Source organism: Gouania willdenowi, chromosome 19 (assembly GCF_900634775.1).
Source record: "Gouania willdenowi chromosome 19, fGouWil2.1, whole genome shotgun sequence".
NCBI classification, from domain to species: domain Eukaryota; kingdom Metazoa; phylum Chordata; class Actinopteri; order Blenniiformes; family Gobiesocidae; genus Gouania; species Gouania willdenowi.
The window spans coordinates 6,898,485-6,918,848 of NC_041062.1; the positions used below are offsets into that span (position 1 = coordinate 6,898,485).

At 38.7% G+C, this 20,364-nt stretch overlaps 1 protein-coding gene across 5 annotated transcripts in view; it reads left to right on the plus strand.

Annotated features, from left to right (window-relative positions):
* ctbp2l (C-terminal binding protein 2, like) overlaps positions 1-20,364 on the plus strand; it is a 144,295-nt gene that overhangs the window by 99,926 nt on the left and 24,005 nt on the right. The window contains exon 1 of one of the 5 annotated variants that reach the window (XM_028476134.1): positions 10,306-11,047. The exons of the other annotated variants lie outside the window; for them this stretch is intronic. Coding sequence (XP_028331935.1) covers positions 11,026-11,047 — 22 coding nt within the window. The 5' untranslated portion in view covers positions 10,306-11,025. Of the gene's footprint in view, positions 1-10,305; positions 11,048-20,364 lie in introns of those variants that run through there. 5 annotated transcript variants of the gene reach the window in all.

Genomic DNA, 20,364 nt, shown 5'->3' on the forward strand with positions numbered 1-20,364 from the left:
CTCTGCCTCGAAGCCTTGTTTGTTTTTGTTTTTTTCAAATACTTGCACTTTATTTTTTAATATTTATGTAATTTTTTTTTAACCATGTCTGCATTTGTCACGGAATCTTTTCTTGAAAAATATGCATGTTTTTTTTTTTTCCTCTGCATCCGAAGCTCGTAAAAAATAAATGTAAATTATTCCCTTTATCTGCATATTTTGTCAAAGGTCTAGTGCAACCGTTGCATACTTTACACTTGCAAAAATTAACTAATACATTTACATTGCTTAGACTTTATTGGAGGTGAAAAAGTAAGAAGAGAGGTCAGCGTTACATACTAGTGAGGGGGAGGAACAAGGGAGAGGGAGTTAAGGGGGGACATTAAGAGGGAGGATTTAGTTTGCGCTGAAAGTATGTGATGTTGCTAAAAAATAAATACATAAATGAAATTCAATTCAAATGAAACAAATTGGTTGCTATTATTATTAAGTAATTGGTATTATTTTCTTTTGCATATTTATAATGTAACTTTAACTAAGAAAAAGATCATTTGATCCAATTACTCGATTAATCAAGGGCAAAAACGATACAATACTCAAATACCAAAAATATTGCCATTAAATTTTTTCTATGCATGTTTTTTTTTGCATAATAAGCTTGTAATAAATACCTGTAAATGTTAATTATTTTTTTGCATATGTTGTCAAAGATCAACACTACATGTAGTGCAACCTGTATTCAATCGACAGCTTTATTCTTGCACAAATAAAATAATAAATTTATATTGCTTGTATGCTGAAGTTTATTGAAAGTGAAAATGTAAAAAAAAAAAACAGGGGAGAGGGAGTTAGGGGAGACATTAAAAGTGAGGATTATAGCGAAGTGATGCTGCTATTTAAAAATAAATAAAAATCTGAAAGAAATTGGTTATTATTATTATTATTATTATTATTATTATTAATAATAAGTGATCAGTCTTTTTCTGTTGTATATTTAAAATGTAGCTTTAACTAAGCAAAAATATATCTGATCCAATTACACCATTTATCAATGAAAAAATCAATACAATAATTACTGAAAATCTTTAATAGCTGCAGCGCTAATCTGTTATTTGAAGTTTGGTCATTCTACAAAGGATAAGTATGTGTGTACATTTTTTTAAGTGAAGCTTTTGCCTGTTCCTTCTTTTCACTGCGGGACAGTTTTTTTCTACCAGGTTAGCGATGACGTGCTCTTGCCATCATAAGTATGACGGAGCTTTGACATAATCTCCCCAATTATCTGCCGTCCATTCTGCAGTGTATTATCCCCCCTCGCCCTGTCCACAGCAGCTGGGAGGAGACCAGTTTCATGCTTGTCAACCAGCAACAGCTGCATCCACTAAAGCACACAACTACTCCTGCACACCTCCTCGGCCCTTTTCCTTTCCTTTTTTTTTTTTTGTGTGTGTGTGTGTGTGTGTGTGTGTGTCCCTCCCCCTCTTTTCTCTCTCACTCACTAGTGGGCAGGTCACCCTGAATTATTCATCAGTGTGAAATGAAAAAGCTCATGGATATTGAATATCCTCTCTGAAGTTGTGGCCAACATTGCAATTTCTCCCCCCACCACCACCTCCTCGTCTTAGATTCTTTTTTATTCCAGTTGAAAAGAGAACAGATCTCATTGCCAGGGCATCAAAGGATAACCAATTGCTTTACTTTGTGCCCATATTTATTCTTTAAAGGTTTGTGCAATGGCTAAAGGACGCCAAAAAATAAAGATCAAATTCATTTTAAACTAGAAGAGAAGAAACTGAAAAGTAAATAGAGGTTTTTTTTTTTGTGTGTTGTACAATTCTAATTGTAATCGCTTAATTATGGCATAATTATAATGGTAATTGTAATTTTTTAAAAATGGTTGCTGCTGTAATCCAAATGAAATTGTAATTGTAACACTAAAAACAAATATCTATCGTCTAATTTATTTCCTATCTATTGGTTACCTTGTTAGGCTTCCTAATCAATGAAAATATAAGCTTTAATATTTATGGGTGTAGGCGTCTGAGCCTTTTTTGTGTCACTGTACCCCGAGATTTATTTATTTTTTAAATGGTAAAATATGGGAAAGCTTGATATAAAACATATTCTAATAATCGTTAACTACGTATGTGTAGACCTGAAACATGGTTCCACAGTTTAGCGTAAAATTATAATTGAATATAGAGAATTGTTTTGGTTGTGTATAAAATAAATATGCCATAATTATGATTCTTCTTCAATTACGTGATTACTGCTTTTTATTGATCTGGGCTCAATTGTTCCTTTGTCGCACACTTTGCTGGCACGAGTGTCTTTATTCCACTAATGAGTATGCTAAGTGCTGAGTCTCCGTTGTGCCAGAGAGCAGATGTTAAGATAAAGAATGAAAGAAGTTATAGAAGAAAATAAAAAGCACTCAGGCTGTCCCTCCTCCATCATTCTGAATGCTGTACGTGCAAGCAGGACATTGGCTGTTTCATCCATTTGATCATTTGACACGGTTAAGCAGCACTGACCGCGCGTCACCCTTGTCTTACTACGAACCACTTTCCTTTCCATCATTACAGGCAATTTCCTTCCATTCCCCCTTTTTATGCTGTACAATTACCCAGGAATTCCTAGTGTAGAAAGACGAAACGTTCCTAAAGGAAGCAGGAAAGGACTTCAACAGCTAAAACTCTTCTTAAAGCTACTGTTGACTGTATTTTTTAGTTTTCCGTCTGCAGGACTACACATTCCGCAATGCGCAAAACTTTTCCGACAGTGTGCTTTCTTTCGAGCAAATTATTTTATTTCTTGATCTTTTAAGCCAATGGTACATACTACTTGTACTAAGTTTAGTATGTACTAGTGCAGGGGTCTGCAACCTTTACTCTCAAAAGAGCCATTTTGCCTAATCTCGCCTAAATTAAAGTCCTCCTGGAGCCAAAAAAAAAAAAAACATTCTCAATAAAGACAATACAGTTAAAATAATATCAAATACTTGTATGAGTTAATGGATTTGAAGGGCTACAAAAAAATAACTTGAATTTGATGACATGTGAGAGATCATGTCGGTCAACACATGCTAAAAGCTAATTTCTTGCAACAAATCAAGCATGCATTCATTAAGCCGACATGTTGGCAATTAAATAAATCTTTTCCCACATAATTAAAATCTCTATTTTCTTCCAAAGTAGTGTTTTTGTTGGGTTAGTTATCTTACCAGGGATTTAAAACTTAAGGTTAGCTACAGGAGCAGGAAAGTTGATGGTCTGTAGATGTTGCAGGAGGTGAAGTAGGATGGTGGCAAAGTTATTGCACAATGTGATTAATTTTTAGGGTAACCAATTCTTTTATCATAATTTTATTTTAAGTTATTGTCATTAATCATCAAGACCATATTTTTTTAAACGCTACAAGGAGCCATTGCAAAAGAGTCAAAGAGCCACATGTGGTTGCAGACACCTGTACTAGTGCATTCACATTAATTAATATGAAAAGAATGAGTATGCGAGAAATAACCAGATGTATATTATATTGGGATATTTTTTCAGTATGCACGGTCGGCACACTAGTCAAACTCAACCGCCCCATGATGCATTGCGAGCAGACATTCAGGGCATAATAAAATTGTCCTGGGACCAACTTCGAGCTAAAAATCAAACATTACCTTTTCAAAACAAATGCATCTCTTCTTGTCTTCCATTAGTTTTAACACTTTTGTAAATACGGCTCTTGTTTTGAAGTTTACTGAAAGTTTTGTCAGTAGTAAATGGCGGACAATCTCGGAAACTCCTAAATGTTGGAATGAAATGTGTTCCTGCAGGTTTTATGGATCAAATGACCACATATTTGATAACTAGTTGTTAAATAGGGCTCTTGTTTTGAAGTTAACCAGAAGTTTAGTCACTAGGACAATGGCGGGTCTTTGAAAATCTCTGAAATATGGGAATAAAGTATGAGTTTTATGGATCAAAGGAACACTTCTTGGTCATTTTCTTGCTTCAAATGGTTTCAGAAATTTCAATGGTGGAATTAACGGAGATTTTTAGCCTCAGAGTGCTTTAGGTTTTTGTCGTTGTGGGTTCGAAATTCATCTTGGGAAGACTTGGATGTATACTTCAGTGGGAATGCTCATAATCCTAATCATACTTATAGTATATAGTAGACAGTATGTAGTTTGTAGTGTATAGTACGTAGTGTGCCATTTTGAACACAATATCTTAGTCTGCACCACCACGAACTCGTATTTTTAGCCATACATGACATTTGTCTAAAAGGAATTGGTGGAGCTTTGGTTTTTTTATTTGTATTTATTGGTCAATAGTCCGTCTATCAAATAAAAAAAAAGATTGTTTTGAGGTTCAGGAAGTATTTGTCTAACATCAACTTGTAGAAAAGCAGGTTTGGGTGCATTAGTGTGAGTGAAGTGTAGTTTTAAGGTGTCCAGTGTCCCAGGTGTGGTGTTGTTTACCTGAATTGCACACTCACACCCAATGGTTTTACTGGTTTTTGGAGAAGAGGAAGTGTGAAATATCATCTGTTACAGTCAGGCGAGGTAGAAGACTAAGTGGGTGGTGTGGGGGGGGAGAGTGTCTTTGGTCTTTGTAAGTGTAGATGGAAGATGATGAGGGTTGTGCTGACGGAGGGGGGTGGTTATGATGATAAAATGGTCTTGAACTCTTTTAGCACAGTGGGCTTTAAAGGCAGTAAGTGAACTCCTCAGAGTGTACGACGGCTGACGTCTCACTGACAAGACCCCATGACCTCGGCGTATTTACCGTAATGGACCACAGCTGGGCCGCGGCTTCCAAGGGTTAATAGCCCTGTGACAGGCTTTCTGAGGGGGGTGTACGGGGGTGGGGGGGGCTTTGTGTGCACATACTGCTGTGTGCGTGCATGCATTTTATTTACTCATGCACTCTGTGGAGTGGCACGCAGAGACCACACTTGGGGAGGTTTGGACTTTCTGCTCTGCTTTCACTGCCAGGCCAGATGGCTCCTGTCACTGAGCGAGGAGGAGGAGGAGGAGGAGGAGGAGGAGGAGGAGCAATGGCAGAAATAGAGGGGGAAGAGGGGGTGTTCTGAGTGGCCTGTCCCCAGAGCCACCACATCTGGAGACCACCTGCTGCTGGCTCGGCCCTCTTCCTCTATCCGTTCTCACCAGCATAAGCTGGAATTCTTACTCCGTTTCCCCTCTATCTGTCAAGAAATGGGGAAACCTGGCACTTCAGAACTGAAAAAATAAAAATGAGGAAAGAGATACTAAAAAGTGGTTGGTTTATTCTGATTTTAATTCCAAATGGAATAATCCCTCGATCTTGTAAACGCTTAATTCTGCTTTAAATGACGACATAATCCACGATGGCTGCCCGAAACAAGCATTGGACTCGAGCCGAGACAAAACAGGTTTCATCGGGGGACATGAGGCCCTGCACCAGATCACAGAGCTTCACTAATGACGTGCGGGTCATCATAAAGTTCTCCTTTTACTCAAAATCCTGTAGATGGAGGTGGAGCAGCGGTTGCATTAACCGTTGGCTATGATTGGCCAAAGTACGGTCTTCTATCTCTCTTCTCCTGCTCAGCTGACCAAAGTGAAACAGTTTGTTATCGCCGAGCTGCTACTTCAAAACTACAATCAAAATAAATTGTTTTGTGGTCTACTATGTTGTAGTTGAAAAGAAAAGGTTTGTTTTGTGTATTTTACCCATTTAACGTAAATACGTCACTTTTGGTCCTGTCCAATATTTTGAATAAAAACATAATGTAACCTTGGCCATGGATCTTGAGGCCACATGGGAGGGGAGGCGGGGGGGGGGCATTCCAGCCATGAAAATAAAGCTAGATTGCCCTCCCCGAACTAAAACACAATCATTTGCATTCCCGTGCTGTAATTTACTGCCCCGCTGTCCTTTCTTCTTTCTTTTTGTGTTCACTATCTGTGTCGCTCATCCCTGCATCTTTCTGTCCTTGCACTTCCGCTGGGGACTGGATGGCGGAGAAAGAGGAAGGCAGAGAAAAACAAAAGGCGAGAGGCGGTGTTGACTCAAGGTTGTTATCTGGACCATTGGTGAGGCCTTGTGTGCGTGTCTGCATACATGCCTGCTGGGGTTATTTACCACGGCTGCCATTGTCAGGACAGGTGCCTCTGTGGATAAGCCTAAACAAATATTCAACGTAGGGAAATCAGATTTAAAATATAGCCCCTCTGCTTTCTTCTACTTTCCACTGAGCAACATCATAGATTTAGTTGATTGCATTAAAATTTCTAACTTTTTACGCATTTATTTACATCTTGTGCACAAAGTATAGAACTGACATCGATGACTGTTTCCAATTGTTTTGCGTTAGATTACAAACCTGTTTCTCTTTATTCATATCAATTCTAAGCATTAGTGAATTATGGTTGTGAAAGGTGTCTAAGGAGAAGTCTAAGTAGTCTCCATCATGTTGCTTGAGATCTGCTTCCCTGTTTATTATACGCGTCTCTACGCTTCAACATCTCAAATGTGTTGAGTTGCTTGTCATCGGGCGTTCTGCATGGCTGAGTGGCGAAATTTTTATTGGATGTTGGAAAAGAAAGGCGTCCATAGACCCCTTAATGGCCGACGTGGCTGGAGGCAAACAGGAAACGCCGTTGGCTAAAGACTGTGGAGGCTAGTAATGTTACAGCTTTAGAATGTCGTTTTGTTGTGTGTTTGAGTGCCAGAATAGGAGGAATAACGTTAGTGGACGTAAATTAAAGTTTTATAGGATTCCAGCGGACACTCGTGCCCAGGAAAAAAATTAAGACAATTGTGGTTTTGCGTCCAGGCTAAGCCCCGCCCAACAAAATACGTCACAATGTTTACAATCAAAGGGTCTATATCGTGCCGGATTGTGGCTCTCCAGAAACAGAAGTTGTAAGTATCATGAAGTGTTTGTGCTTGGTTAATTTTCTCTATTTGTTGTCTTATTCCAATGTAGATTTTAGGGGTGTTTGTTGCCATGAATCTGACAATACGACACGATTCACGATTTGCATGTCACATTATGATACTGTATATCCCGATACTGAACAATACGAAATATTAATAATTACAAATGTCACCTTTACAATTACTAAATGGTATGAAATACATTTTATTTTTTTATTTTTTAAACTTGCAAGAGCAAGTAATTGGTAACTAAGTGTAATTCAAATACCAATATCGAAAACAAGTGGTATGTTTATCAAACTGTCAAATTACATTTTTCAAAGAAGTTTAACTTTTGTTTCAACAACAGATTTTGATTCACGTTCTTGAATTCATAAGAAAGAAAAAAAAAAGTGCCCCAGTATGTTTTATGAAAAATCAACTTCCAAGTGAAAATGCATTGAGGAGTGAAGTAGTTTAACGTCTTATGTGGTTCACTGACACCTAGTGACCGGGCGTTTACGTGCTATGTATGTGTTGACACAATCAAATGTTATTTTTTCTAAAAAAAAAAAAAAAAAAAAAAACCTGATTTAAAAAAAAAAAATTGACTTTTGTGGATCCATACGATAATCGAGCGGTAAAATCATTTTTTTTCTTACACCCTTAGTAGATTAAAACATCTGTAAGAAAGAAAAATAACATCTATATATTAAAGTGATCCCTGAACCTGTGGTCCAAACATGGAATGTCAAAGTCTTCTCTTTTAGCTGGAGTTTTTTTAGGGATTCTTTAATTGACTTCTACCTCCAGCCCACTGTGACTACAGGGAAAGGGCATACACAGTATACAGTAGACTTCCTCTGCACAGAGGAGTGCACGAGTAATACCTTTTCAAAGTGAACCTCCACAGACTAAAGGGAAAGTCAAGCCTTTTGTGGGGATTTCCCAAGCGTGACCTTCTGCTCTTGATGTCTCACTAAACTAAAGGTCAGCGTTAAAAGAAGTCACGCAGCAGGAGAGAAATGGAAATTCTCACCTAGGAAATGGACTGTTATACCTACTGAGAGACAATATCCATTTCTAAAAATAAATGCCTAATAACCCACATTATATAATCATGTCTGTAAAACGCTGCTCATAGAATTTTTAAAAAAAATATTGTCAATTTTCTCTGTTATTATTATTATCTTTTTTTTTTTTTTAAGGCTTTCTAATTCTGCCTTGGGTACCAGAGGATTCCTGAGTAATAGGATTCCATTTGCTTACACATTGGCTGCTTTCTTACTAATTTGAACTGTTGTTATTTACATATTTTCATTCATTTTACTTGCAAATGTATCTTCCTCAAAATACTTGCGTGAATTGCTAACACTTGTACACATAATACAAATAACAAGGCAGGCAGCCTTCTCTTATCTAAACATTCATTTGCAGTAACACATTTTTGAACGTAGTGAGTGAAAGTGTACTGTTTTTGGTCACCTGCACTTTTAGCGTACTGAAGCACAATGGGTATAAAACCCTTACCCTACCCTTTTTAATAATGAGTAGTCAGTAAAATAGTTTGACGACCTTAATGGATGAAACACAAACCAGCATTACATTTCTGAGTGTAAGTGCACCCTAAAACCATTTTTTTCTGCTGAATACGTACTATATGATTAGGTATGAAATAATGAAGTTTATTGATCCTCGTCCCACTCTTCACATTTTAGTATAAAGTTTTGTTCACACAGAACGCGACTTCAGCAACTCATTTAAAATCAATATAAATGACGCAATGTCAAGCGACCTCCCTTTAAGGGACCCGACTCTGAGTCGCTGGAAGTCGCTCAACGTTGAAATTTTTTTACTTCGAGTGACGCTGTGTCACGACATCCAATCGGCAACGAGATTCTTCCCACGTCACCCCCGCGGTCGTCACATCGATAGGGTAGATGAAGTGAGAAAAAAAAGTGTGACTATGTTCAAGCGACTCATTACGGGCGATTTAAGCAACTATAGTCGCTGAAGTAGCATTTGGTGTGAATGTACTTTAAGTATTTAAATTTAGCGTTTTTAGTTTCTAAAATGTCAGAGTGGACTGAACGCCCGCTATTGCAATTTAATTTTGCTATTGACCGAGATTAGATCAGTGACGTCACTAACTCTGTTGGACCAGGTTTCTTCCTGAAAAAGTAATGAAATAAACCATGTACAGTTGGTGGTGATAGCACATATTCAAGTTGGCTGCAAGAAAAAATAAGTTGGTTTCCTCCTCTCACAGTCCTCAGTGAGCATTGATTGACAGCTCCATGTGGAAATGTGCAGCGCTATGGGGGCGGGGCTGCTGTAACTGGACGTGTCTTAACTACTCTAAGAGCAACGCCCATAATTAAAGCTTTTTTTTTTAAATTTCCCCCCCTAGTGGCAGGTCATCAAAAACCTGGGGGTGTACTTACGCTTTAATGGATGAAACAAAAACCAGTATTACTTTTCTGAGTGAACATAATACATATTTAACTTTTGAACTCATGAGTTTTCACAAGTTCACTTAGATACGCCCCCGTCCTCCTTTTTTATTACTTTGTTGTTACTTGTAACATCACAGAACGGCTTTAGGGGAGCTGTGATCTATCACATCTATTGTATTATAGTAGCTAACTGCTGTCAGAATATGACTGTTAGGGAGTATGATCGTAGGAGTGTGTGTGTGTGGTCAGCATGGCGCTGTCTTCGATGGTCACACTCTCTCAGTCGTATCATGGTTCAGACAACATGCCTTGCCTCAGCTCATTGCGCTACCCCTCTCCGAAAAACAACAGCCCATATAATCGCTTAAGTACACACACACACACACACATCTCATTATCACACAATGAAATAAGAGTAGCTATATTATCGTGGGATATTCCCACCTTTTTTTTTTTTACTGCCACCAATAATCAATAATGGCGCATGACCATGCTGGATCTTTCGTGCTCTATGTTTGCAAGCCTTAATTTGTTTTTCTTAGCACTCACTATTGTGTTTTCCCTGCAGTTGTTCAGTTGAGCGATCTGTCACTTTGTTCCCCTCCAGGGATTCAATTGTGAACTTAACACACTTCACTATGATGACTTCCCTGATGGTGTGAAAAAGCCACCATTGCCATTGGCATGGAGAGAGAGTGTGTATCGCTGTGTCCAATCCCTTTACCGGTAACCCAGAAAAATGCCAGTGTGGGGCCAGTTTTTGTGCTGGTTGGGGGGGTGAAAGTGGAAAAGCAGCAGCAGAGGAAACCAAATAATCGGGAAAGGGAGGTGACGGTGGGAGAGAAGAGAAAAAGGATGGGGGGAGGGAGGGAGGGAGGGAGGGGCAGGCGTTCTCAAAACATTGTGGAGTCCAGATCAGAAATAAAACATTAAAAAAAAGGGGGAGAAGAAGCAGGAGGAGGGAAATGGGAGGAGGAATTTGCACAGGAGTGTGTTATGTGCGCCGATCTGTGAAGTGAACATTGCGAGTAAATGCTCAGCCCTGCACATTCACATTCTAGCCAGCAATCAAATTATTTTTAATGCAGCAGGATCATTTTTCTGTCCTTTTCTGGTTTACCACCAGCAGAGACAAAGCCAGAGGAACCGAGCTGAAAAGAGAGCGAGGGAGGTAGGAGGTAGAGAGACACTGGTGCCGAATAGCCCAGCAGAAGCATCGGAGATACTTTTTACATCCATCGTGCTCCCTGACCGGAATTGTCTTTTTTTTCCTCTTAACAAACCAGGACAAAAAGCTTCTGTCCCTCCTCCTTTTGCCAATCCACTCACCATCCGCTCCTCAACCTGTGCGTGCGTGTGCATAAGGACGCCACGGGGGTGTATGGTGGTGCTCCCCACCCAGCCTTCAAAAGGCGTGGACTAAAGACGATGCAGCGGGGGGCTTAAGTGAGACCTCGTGCCGCAGAAAAACCCCTTCACCCTTACAAACAGGGCCAGACCAAGAGGAGCAAGTCCACAGGAGGGGGAGGGGGGGGGGGGGGGCTTAAGGAGTATAGGACAGAAGAGGAGGGGCGGCGGGGGTGCCCATTCTTGGATTAATACAAAGGCGTCTTCCCCCCCTCCCCCCCTCGTTTATTTGCAGTCCTCAATCTTCTCCTTTTTGTTGCAATGTGTTGACTTTAAGCTGAAGAATGTGGAGACAACATTTTCCAGGCAAGCTGCATGTTTCCTGTTTTCTTTTCTAGATGTCTAATAACGTCTGGCATGAGGGAGGTGCAAGGGGAGTGTATGGATTGGGAGGGGAGGGCATGGATTAGCATGTGTGTGTGTGTGTGTGTGTGGCTCAAGTTGGTGTTCCAGTTGTCCGGTGTTGTCAGTTCCTGGTCTGCCAGTCTTGTGCCGTCCCACTTCTTCTTCTTCTTGGCTCTCGTGGTTTTCGCTGCCTTTGCTGTACTGAGCTCTATCGCCCGGGGCAACGCCACTGAATAAAAGAGCGGGAAGAGGAAGAGGGGGTTGGGGGGGAGGGGGGTAGTAACGGAAATGGGAGGTCCGGTGTGGTTGTGCCACTCGCTTTTGTCCTGTAGTGGAGTGTAAGCCTTGGCCAGACAGAGGGTACCATTTAAAAATAGGCGTATGCGCTCTGTTTTTTTCATACCCAGAAGAGGATTGGCATGGTGGGCAGCCGGGTGGGGCACAGGCACAGGCAGTGCAGGACAAGTAGCCTTTGTGTGCTACATTTGGGGAAGTGAAGGGAGGGACATGGTGCCAACAAAGGATGCTTATACCCACCTCTCTCTCTCTCTCTCTCTTTCTCTTTAACCACTACGACTCATGCAGTGACCCCGTGCTCTCAATGCAGATGAAGCGTGCATAACAAGTTGGTATGCTGGTAGAAAGCAGTGAAACAGGAGTAAAGTTACTGGCAATAACTTTTTCAAAGTCTCTTCTCACGCTGTGATTTCTTGTGGAGTTTTTTTTTTTTATTCCCAAAGTTAGGGTGACCATATTTTGATTTCCAAAAAAGTGGACTCTTGGGATAACTTCGGCATACTCAAAAAACACTCAACGTTTTCTTGAATCTACCATGTAACTGTAAAATATGATATAGTAGATGAATAAGTTGTTATTGTCCATATGGTTTAAAAAGCGTAAAAAATAATGTATACACATAAAGACTAGCTACAGAAATTAACTTTTTTTACGCATAACGTCCTACATTCTAAGTTTATCCCAGACCCCTCTCTGAACCTCCATAGAGGTTTTATCATCCTGGAGGGTATTCCATGATTAAATTGTTCCATTAAATCCATCAGTATTCCGTCTCTTTCAATCATCTTGGACTTTCTGTTTGACCATTTCGTCAAAACAAAGTGGCATCTTTAATGATTCTGTCACTTGTGTGTAAAAATACCGTAATGACATGATACTGACTCTTAAGTAAAAGCTGCTGGAATTTCTCTGATAGCCCAAATATTAGCAGAGTCACGGTCTTCTAAATTAACTGTCCCCAACATGCGTTCAGGGTCCCTGGGAAACCTGGACATTTTCATGAGTCTTAAAAATCCATCCGGACAAGATGTGAGAAGAGGACATGTACAACTTTTGGTCACCTTACCAAAGTTGTACACAGCTGTTACAGCCCACTGAGGATTGGTCACCATTGAGTAACAGTAATAAGGTCCTAGTTTAACAAAAGTCACATGTAGCCAAGGTCTTATTGTGATTGAACATTTTTAAATCTCTTTTGACCTAATTAGAATTAGTTGTATGACATGATGAATGTTGGATGCCTTTTGATTTGAAGGATGCGTGTGTGTGACTCTGCAGACTGATTTTCAGTGCACTACACGCTCTCTGATTAGCATTGTATGTACTTGCTAAATAAAGCATAAACTTATTTTTAAAACTAGCACTGTACCCCAAAATAGTTTAGTCTAGTTTACACATTTCTTTCTTTCTTTTGTTTATGCTTTTTACAAATTTAACAATGCAAATACACAATTGTGATTACTGTTATCATCAGGAAAGTAAAACTAACCTGACGGTCTAAAAACCCAGCTTACGTTTCCTATTATCTGCTTGCTTCTCTTTTGAGTTTTCATCTTGGGGTACATAGTTTGACTTTTTACATTTTCTTATTGATTTCAACAGGATTTATTTCTTAGAACTTCTCTTTGGGAATGCTTACTGTGCAGCGTCATGGGTAAAACTCATCTGCTCTCTTTAAATATGCCAAAACACCATTAGGATATGAACTGATAAGTTTCTCATCAGCCTTTGGGAAAAAAAACCTGGAGATTTAACGTCAATTATTCCCCTTCGTGGTTCAAATTTACCTAAAGTGATATTGACATTTTCAATGGCCCTCATTGTGATCACAGTATGTGAGTTGATGGTCGCAAAGAGTTGGTTGATTGGGTTTTTAATGGTAAAGCATTCAGTGGTCGCTCCCACTCATTATTGTTGACAAGACCACCTGCAAAATGACACCTGTTCTTGTTGTCATTTTATATGCATTTGTCGTATATTTTGGTTGTTTTATGTATTTGTATTGTAATGTTTGATATACTTGTCTCTTATTTTGTGTGTTTTTGGAATAATTTTGTGTATTTTTGTTTTTTAAATCTGTATTTATCTGCTATTTTGTGTTTTTTAGAGTCACTTTGTGTATTTTTATGGTCGTTTTATGTTTTTGAGTCATTTTGGGTCATTTTATTGACCTTATGTGTATTATTCTGTAATTTAGCTGTTTGTCTTAGAGATAACATGCAAACTCCACACAGATTCTAGTAAAAGCCGATATTGACATTTCCAATGGCCCTCGTTGTGATCTATGTATGTGAGTTGATGGTAGCAAAGAGTTGGTTGATTGGGTTCTTAATGGTAAAGCACTCAGTGGTCGCTCCCACTCGATATTGTTGACAAGACCACCTGCAAACAACAGCTTAGGGTTGCTAGGTAACCATTGTCAGCAGATAAGGATGCTGTGGCGGAGGAACAAGTCCTGGCTCGCTGTTACAACTAAAGAGTCGACGACTTCTTCTCTTTCCTTCATTCTTTTCCTAATGGAGGCAACATAAAACCTACACCAGGGGCCAGTGGTAGGAAGTACGTCCCCCCCCCCCTTCCACCACATAATGGAAAGTCTGGCCTCATCCCCGGTGCGCCGCTCGGCTGCGTCCTGCTGCCAGGCTCTGACTAAGTGTCGCTGGCTCAGGTTCTCCAGCTGCTAGAGGGGATCTGCAAGTTTTTGACTGATTGCAGTTATACAGTTGAGTCATTAGGTCTTTAAAGTATCAATAAAGCTTTGATAATTATTGTAAAAATCTACATGATAAATGTTTTGAATATTAAAAAATTGTGAGGCAGCCTCGATTGAATGAAGCCTATACAACACGTGTCAAACTCAAGGCCCGGGGGCCAAATCCAGTCCTTTAGAGCAGCGATTCCCAACCAGGGGTGCGTGTTCCCCAAGGGGTACAGGAGCACATTGCGGGGGGTACTCGGAAACATTTCTCATTTCATTTCAAAATAATAGGAAAATGTTCCTAGTTCCTTTTTAGGCTTTTTTGTGGACAATTGTATCACTACTGCTCAATACATTTGCTCTTTTCCTGTAATTTATTGAAACTGGATTAATGTATGCTGTAGAGGGAATTTAATCACACAACAGGAGACAATAATTAGACAAATATTAATTATGTTTTACAAAGAAGACACTATTTACTTACATTCACATGACATTTGCATTGTTTTAAAAAAACTTATTTTAACTTTATAGATTAAACCTTAGGGAACCGATGTTCCAGACACAAGCAGGTGTTTAGGAGAAGAATTATGAAGGGGGTACTTGTAATATGAAGGGACTGATATACTTACATACTTTATCATTTATACGTTAAAGTATAAACCAGGGCACATTGTTGAATTTGCTCTTTTTCCCACTAAAAAAGTCTGTAGCCCACTTAAGCTCAAACATATTTGGCCCCTCAACTATGATAAGTTTGACACTCCTATACAACAATATTGTATAAAATATCTTGAATAACCTAAATATTAAATTAAACTGAGTGTACTCTGTGCTTTAAAAACACACTTTTCAGATTATTATTGCCATGAATCTGACGATACGATATCATTCACGATGCGACATATCCTGATGCTAAACAATACAATGTACAGTAAATCGCAATATCAATAATTACAAATTTCACTTTTACAAGTACAAAATGGTATGAAGTACATTCTGATTCTGTTAAAAAAAAAAAAAGAATTTAAGAACTTAAGTAACCACATACATCTATAAAAGTACCAAGTATGTTTTTTGAAAGTTCAATCTGCTTCCCAGCTAAAATGCACTGAGGAGTGAAGTAGTTCAACAAGGTCTGATGTGGTTCACTGACACCTAGTCACCGGGCGTTTACATATGTTAGCGACATTAAATGGTTTATTTTGTTAAAAAACATTTGGATCGATACAATAATCGCCCTGTAAAATATTGCGATATATCGCCAAATCGATTTTTTTCTTACACCCTTACGTGGAGTGGCCCTGATACAACTTTTTCACTTTTGATACAATAGCAATATTTGTACAATATCACTGCACATCAAACATGCTTGTATTACTTATATGAGAAAAACTGAATAAAGTAATACAAATTTAATTAAAAGACCCTTAAAAAACAAAAATTTATATTTTTAAAGTGCAAAATAACCATTAGTTTAAACCAAAATGAAAGCATATTCTACAATTGAATAGAATAAATAAAAAATAAAGTAGAATAAAATGTAATAATTATGTATTCTAGTGCGTTTATACAGTGGATACAATCCAATACTTGTTTTCTTTTCATGATGTTGGACTGATATTCAATATAAATATCAGATCTGTACACTCTTAATCATCACCAGAGGGCTACAGACTTTATAATCCATCTCTGTGTCCGTATTTATTGCGTTGGCAGGTGAGTCCACAGTAACAGCTGGCTCTTACACTGCATAATGAACTCATTCCAAATCATTTCAAACACTAACATTTGGAGAAAAACACTTTGCAGCTTGGCATCATTTTTAGAAACTAGCAGAGAAAGCAGCAGCGTTAGACAGAGGCAACATGTGGCAGGTTAATTAATGGAGAAGAGAATTTAGGAGCACTCTCCCTCCTGCAGCCCTGGCACAACCTCCAACTATCCATAACCCTCCGCCTGCCCTCGGCGCGCATTGAGAAGAAGTTATTACTATTATCTGCGATGCCCTCTTTTTGTCTGCACTCGATATGAGGGTTGAAACTGTTATTGTAAATGATAACGAGAGCTTTTATTCCACTTTAATTCAGAATAAAAGTGAAATCCTCTTTAAAAAGATTAAAAATCACCTTGTAATAGAGCTGGGCGATATGAACTCATATCTCGATATTTTTTTTTTCTCAAAATGGCGATATGGGATATAAATCTCAATAATTTTATTTCAAATAAAGTCAAACCAGAAAGACGATTCAGGGTCAAATTTGTTGCCACTTTTGGCTTTTTCTAGACAGCATGTGTGAGTGAGTTCTGTAGTGTGGCCACACTTAGAAATCCATCTAACTTTGCTTTTAATGCTGTTCTGAGAAGTAGCGAAAGCCGTGACTCCTAAAACAAGTATTTCAAAACAAAACAAGCTATAAAATATATATTTATTGATATAGGCGATATTTAAATTTTCTACATCACCAAAATAGAAAATCTTGATGTATCGCCCAGAACTACCTTGTAAACACCTAATTCCGAATGAAAATTGCCATTCCAAATTAAACTTAAATCCAAAGTAAGTGCCTGGTTTATTCCAATTTTAATTCTGAATTGAGTAACTCCTCTATCTTGTAAACTTTTAATTCTGGTTTAAATTAATTCTGGCCCTTCTGCGCATGCTAGTTCTCTAGCGATGACTCGCTGGTGACGACATAATCCAAGATGGCGGCCCAGACTTGAGCCGAGACTATTTATTTAATAAGAGCCTTAGAAAACATGGATATAATGAAAAGACTGGATGGACAAACAAAAAAGGCTTTATCGGAGGACATGAAGCCCTGGACCAGGACATAAAACTTCACCAATGTTGCACAGGTCATCATCTTTTTACTCAACATCCCGTAGAGTGGAGGTAGAGCAGCCGTTGCATTAACTGTTGGCTTTGATTGGCCAAAGTACTTCTTCTAATTCCCTTCTATACTTCTCAGCTGACAAAAGTCAAACAGTATGTTATTGTCGCGCTGCTGCTTCAAAACTACAATCAAAATAAAAGTGAAAATAGTTTTCATTATGTGGTCTTTTTTGTTGTATCCGAAAAGAAAATGTTTGTTGTGTTTTTTTATGCGATAGATGTGAATACGTCACTTTTGGCCCTGTCCAATTGGAACCCTTCCCAACCCCCAGACCTAACTTGGAATTGAATACAGGTGAATAAACGTGTTTTTTCACGAAAACTTCAATTTGGAATTACCATTTCCATGTAAACACGAAGCAGAATACTTTAATTTCGACTTAAATTATGTAACTGTGGCCATTGGTTGTGCATAGGTGGCTGACAGTCCGCTATTATTCCAGGCAAGGTTTGAAAGCGCTGGAAAATAATCATAAGTAGAAACAAAAGCAGATATTAAGCACTTTCTCATCATCTTTCCTAGCGTAGAAAATATCCGACTCTTTTGCGCCAATCCGAGGTATGCTTGTCAACCATGACCACAAATGTGAAAAGGTGCTGTTCACCTTGTCAGTGAATGCATCACGTACCAGAGAAGTGTTTGCTGGTTGTTGTCTTGCCGACAGACCCAGAGGTTCTGGTTGAAGCTGGTTTGATGAGCATGCTGTCAGCATCTCACCCCCCCCTCTCCCTATCCACCCCCCATTGGCTGAATATATCATCTCCTCTCCATCAGAATCAGCAGAGTGAGAATCAATCTGTCACACACGCACACACAAATACACGCTAAAAAGTAGCAAGAGGGACGAGCGCAAAATCATAAAAAGTGGGAGAATGAATGGCAGGTGAGGGTGGAAGAGTTGTAGAGTGAAAGAGGGCTAACGATAACGTTAGTCAATGATATAACCACAGTGAGACATTTTAAATGCAGAGAAGAAGAGCCGTCAGATGGTGTCATAGTGAGTTAGAGAATGTACCTCTGTAGATGTTGAATGTGAGGATTTAAAGAGAGAGTGAAAAGTCAGAGAGAGACGGAGGAACTCTGGAGATGTTTCATGGACTGCAGCTGCTTCACTTTCTGCCTCAGGCTGGAACATCACCTGCCAACTACAGCACGGCTCCATCCACCCACACTGTCACACCTGCACACCCACCTCCAGCAAATACAAGAGTCCACCTTCACTAATAAACATTCAGCGTCCGTTTGATGTTTTATTAATCCTATTGTAATCATTCTGTAGACATGAGACGGCAACTTTTATTACAGCGGGGGCCACAAAAACAATCACATTATCAATAATAATGTTAATATTTAGAACAATGACCATTCTGAGTATTACAATGTGTTTTTTTTGTCATTTTCTATGAACTTTTCTTTCATTTTGTGTTTTTGGAATATTTGTATTTTTCTGTATTTTTCTGTCATTTTGTATTTTTTTGGAATAATTTTGTGAAATGATGCTGTCATATTGTGTATTTTTCTGTCATTTTGTGTTTTTTGGAGTCTTTTTGTATTTTAGCTGTCAATTTTTTTTTTTTTTTTGCTAGTTTAGTTTTGGGAGTCATTTTTGTACGTTTTGTTGTCCTTTTATGTATTTTCTGTCATTTTGTCTGTTTTTGGAATAATTTTGTCAAAATATGCTCTCGTATTGTGTATTTTTCTGTCATTTTGTGTTTTTTGGAAGTTTTGTATTTTAGTTGTCATATGAGGTTTTGTTGAGGTCATTTTTATGCATTTTGTTGTCCTTTTGTGTATTATTCTGTCATTTTACATTTTTATTGGATGCATTTTTGTGTATTCTTTGTCCTTTTCTGTCAATTTCACGTGTTTTTGGAGTCATTTTGTTTTTTTCTGTTGTCGTTTTAGGTTTCGGCAGTCATTTTTGTGCGTTTTGTTGTTTTTTTGTGTATTATTCTGTAATATTGGCGCCATTTTGTCTATTTTTGTTGTGCATTTCACATTTTTTGGAGACTTTTTGCGGGTTTTGGTTGTCATTTTATGTATTATTCTGTCATTTTGTGTTTTTTAGTTGTCGTTTTAGCTTTCAGCAGTCATTTTTGTTTGTTTTGTTATCCTTTTATGTATTTTGTCTGTTTTTGGAGTAATTTTCTGAAATTATGTTGTCGTATTGTGTATTATTCTGTCATTTTGTGTTTATGGAGTCATTTTGTGCATTTATTTTGACAGCCACACAAAATTAGACTGGGGCCGCATGTAGCAAAAAAAGTTGACTAATATTTTTTGATTGATAAACATTGAATGGGGTCAAATCGACCCCAAGGATAATAGGAGGGTTATGTGGTTGATGATGGCGTGAGGCGATGGAAGAACCTTCTTCGCCTTCTGAGGCTGAAGGGGGGACGTACGTTTAGAACTTGGCACTGATTGCCGGTGATGCTGAAAATAAAATGGATTAAAGACGGCAACTAAAGCCTGTAATCTCCATGACAACAGGCGGAAGGCGAAGGGAGGATGACACCTCTGCTGTCTTCTTCCTCCTCTTCCTCCTGCCCTCCTGGACTGCTCAGTCTCCGTCAGCTTGGCTCTGTGCCTCACAGCCTCTTGCTCTCCTGGAGCTCCTCAGAGCTTTAATCTCTTACATTTTTTTTACTGAACTCATCTGTCTTGACAGTTCTCTCAGTTCCTTCTTTCACTTGTTTGTTCTGTGGCCACACAAACTCACCCCATTTGAATTGATCCTTATCTGGCCATGACCTCTCTTATTCAGCCTCTTATGCTGTAATCCCAACATATACGTGAAAAAATCTAATTCTTATTATAATGTACATAATACAAAAATTTTAAGTGCCAGTGTCTTCCTTTCAAGGCTATGTTATTGAGATTTTTTTTAATATATAATAGATTTCTGCTGCTTTGATTCTAATATATCACTGTTAGTTTCGTATCACAGATGTTAGTTCTACCTCAGGTGTGTAATGTATAAGTTTTCAGTGAAATTGTCCGAAACTTTTGAGACTTTAGGTTGGTTCTTCTTGTGTTGCCCAATTCTTCTTCGCAATGTAAATGGTGAAGTGTCACTGACCCCAGTTGTTCATATATGGTACTACAGCAAAAAAAGAGTCAGAATACGGATTTATCATGAATATGTTACGCACATTGTGGTTGGCGCAAATTAATTCTATTTTTTTTTTTGCCCCCCCCCAGCAAGAATCTCAAACTCCGCCTATGGGCCCGTAATGAGTCCTCCTCCACTTTGCCTCTCCTTTCAATTATTTCTATCGCAACCGCAGAGTCTGATGTCACTGTAATCTGCAGGATAAGTTTTAAGAGCACACAGATGTATGCACGCATGAAGTGAGGTCACAGATACAGATCTGGGGGGGAGA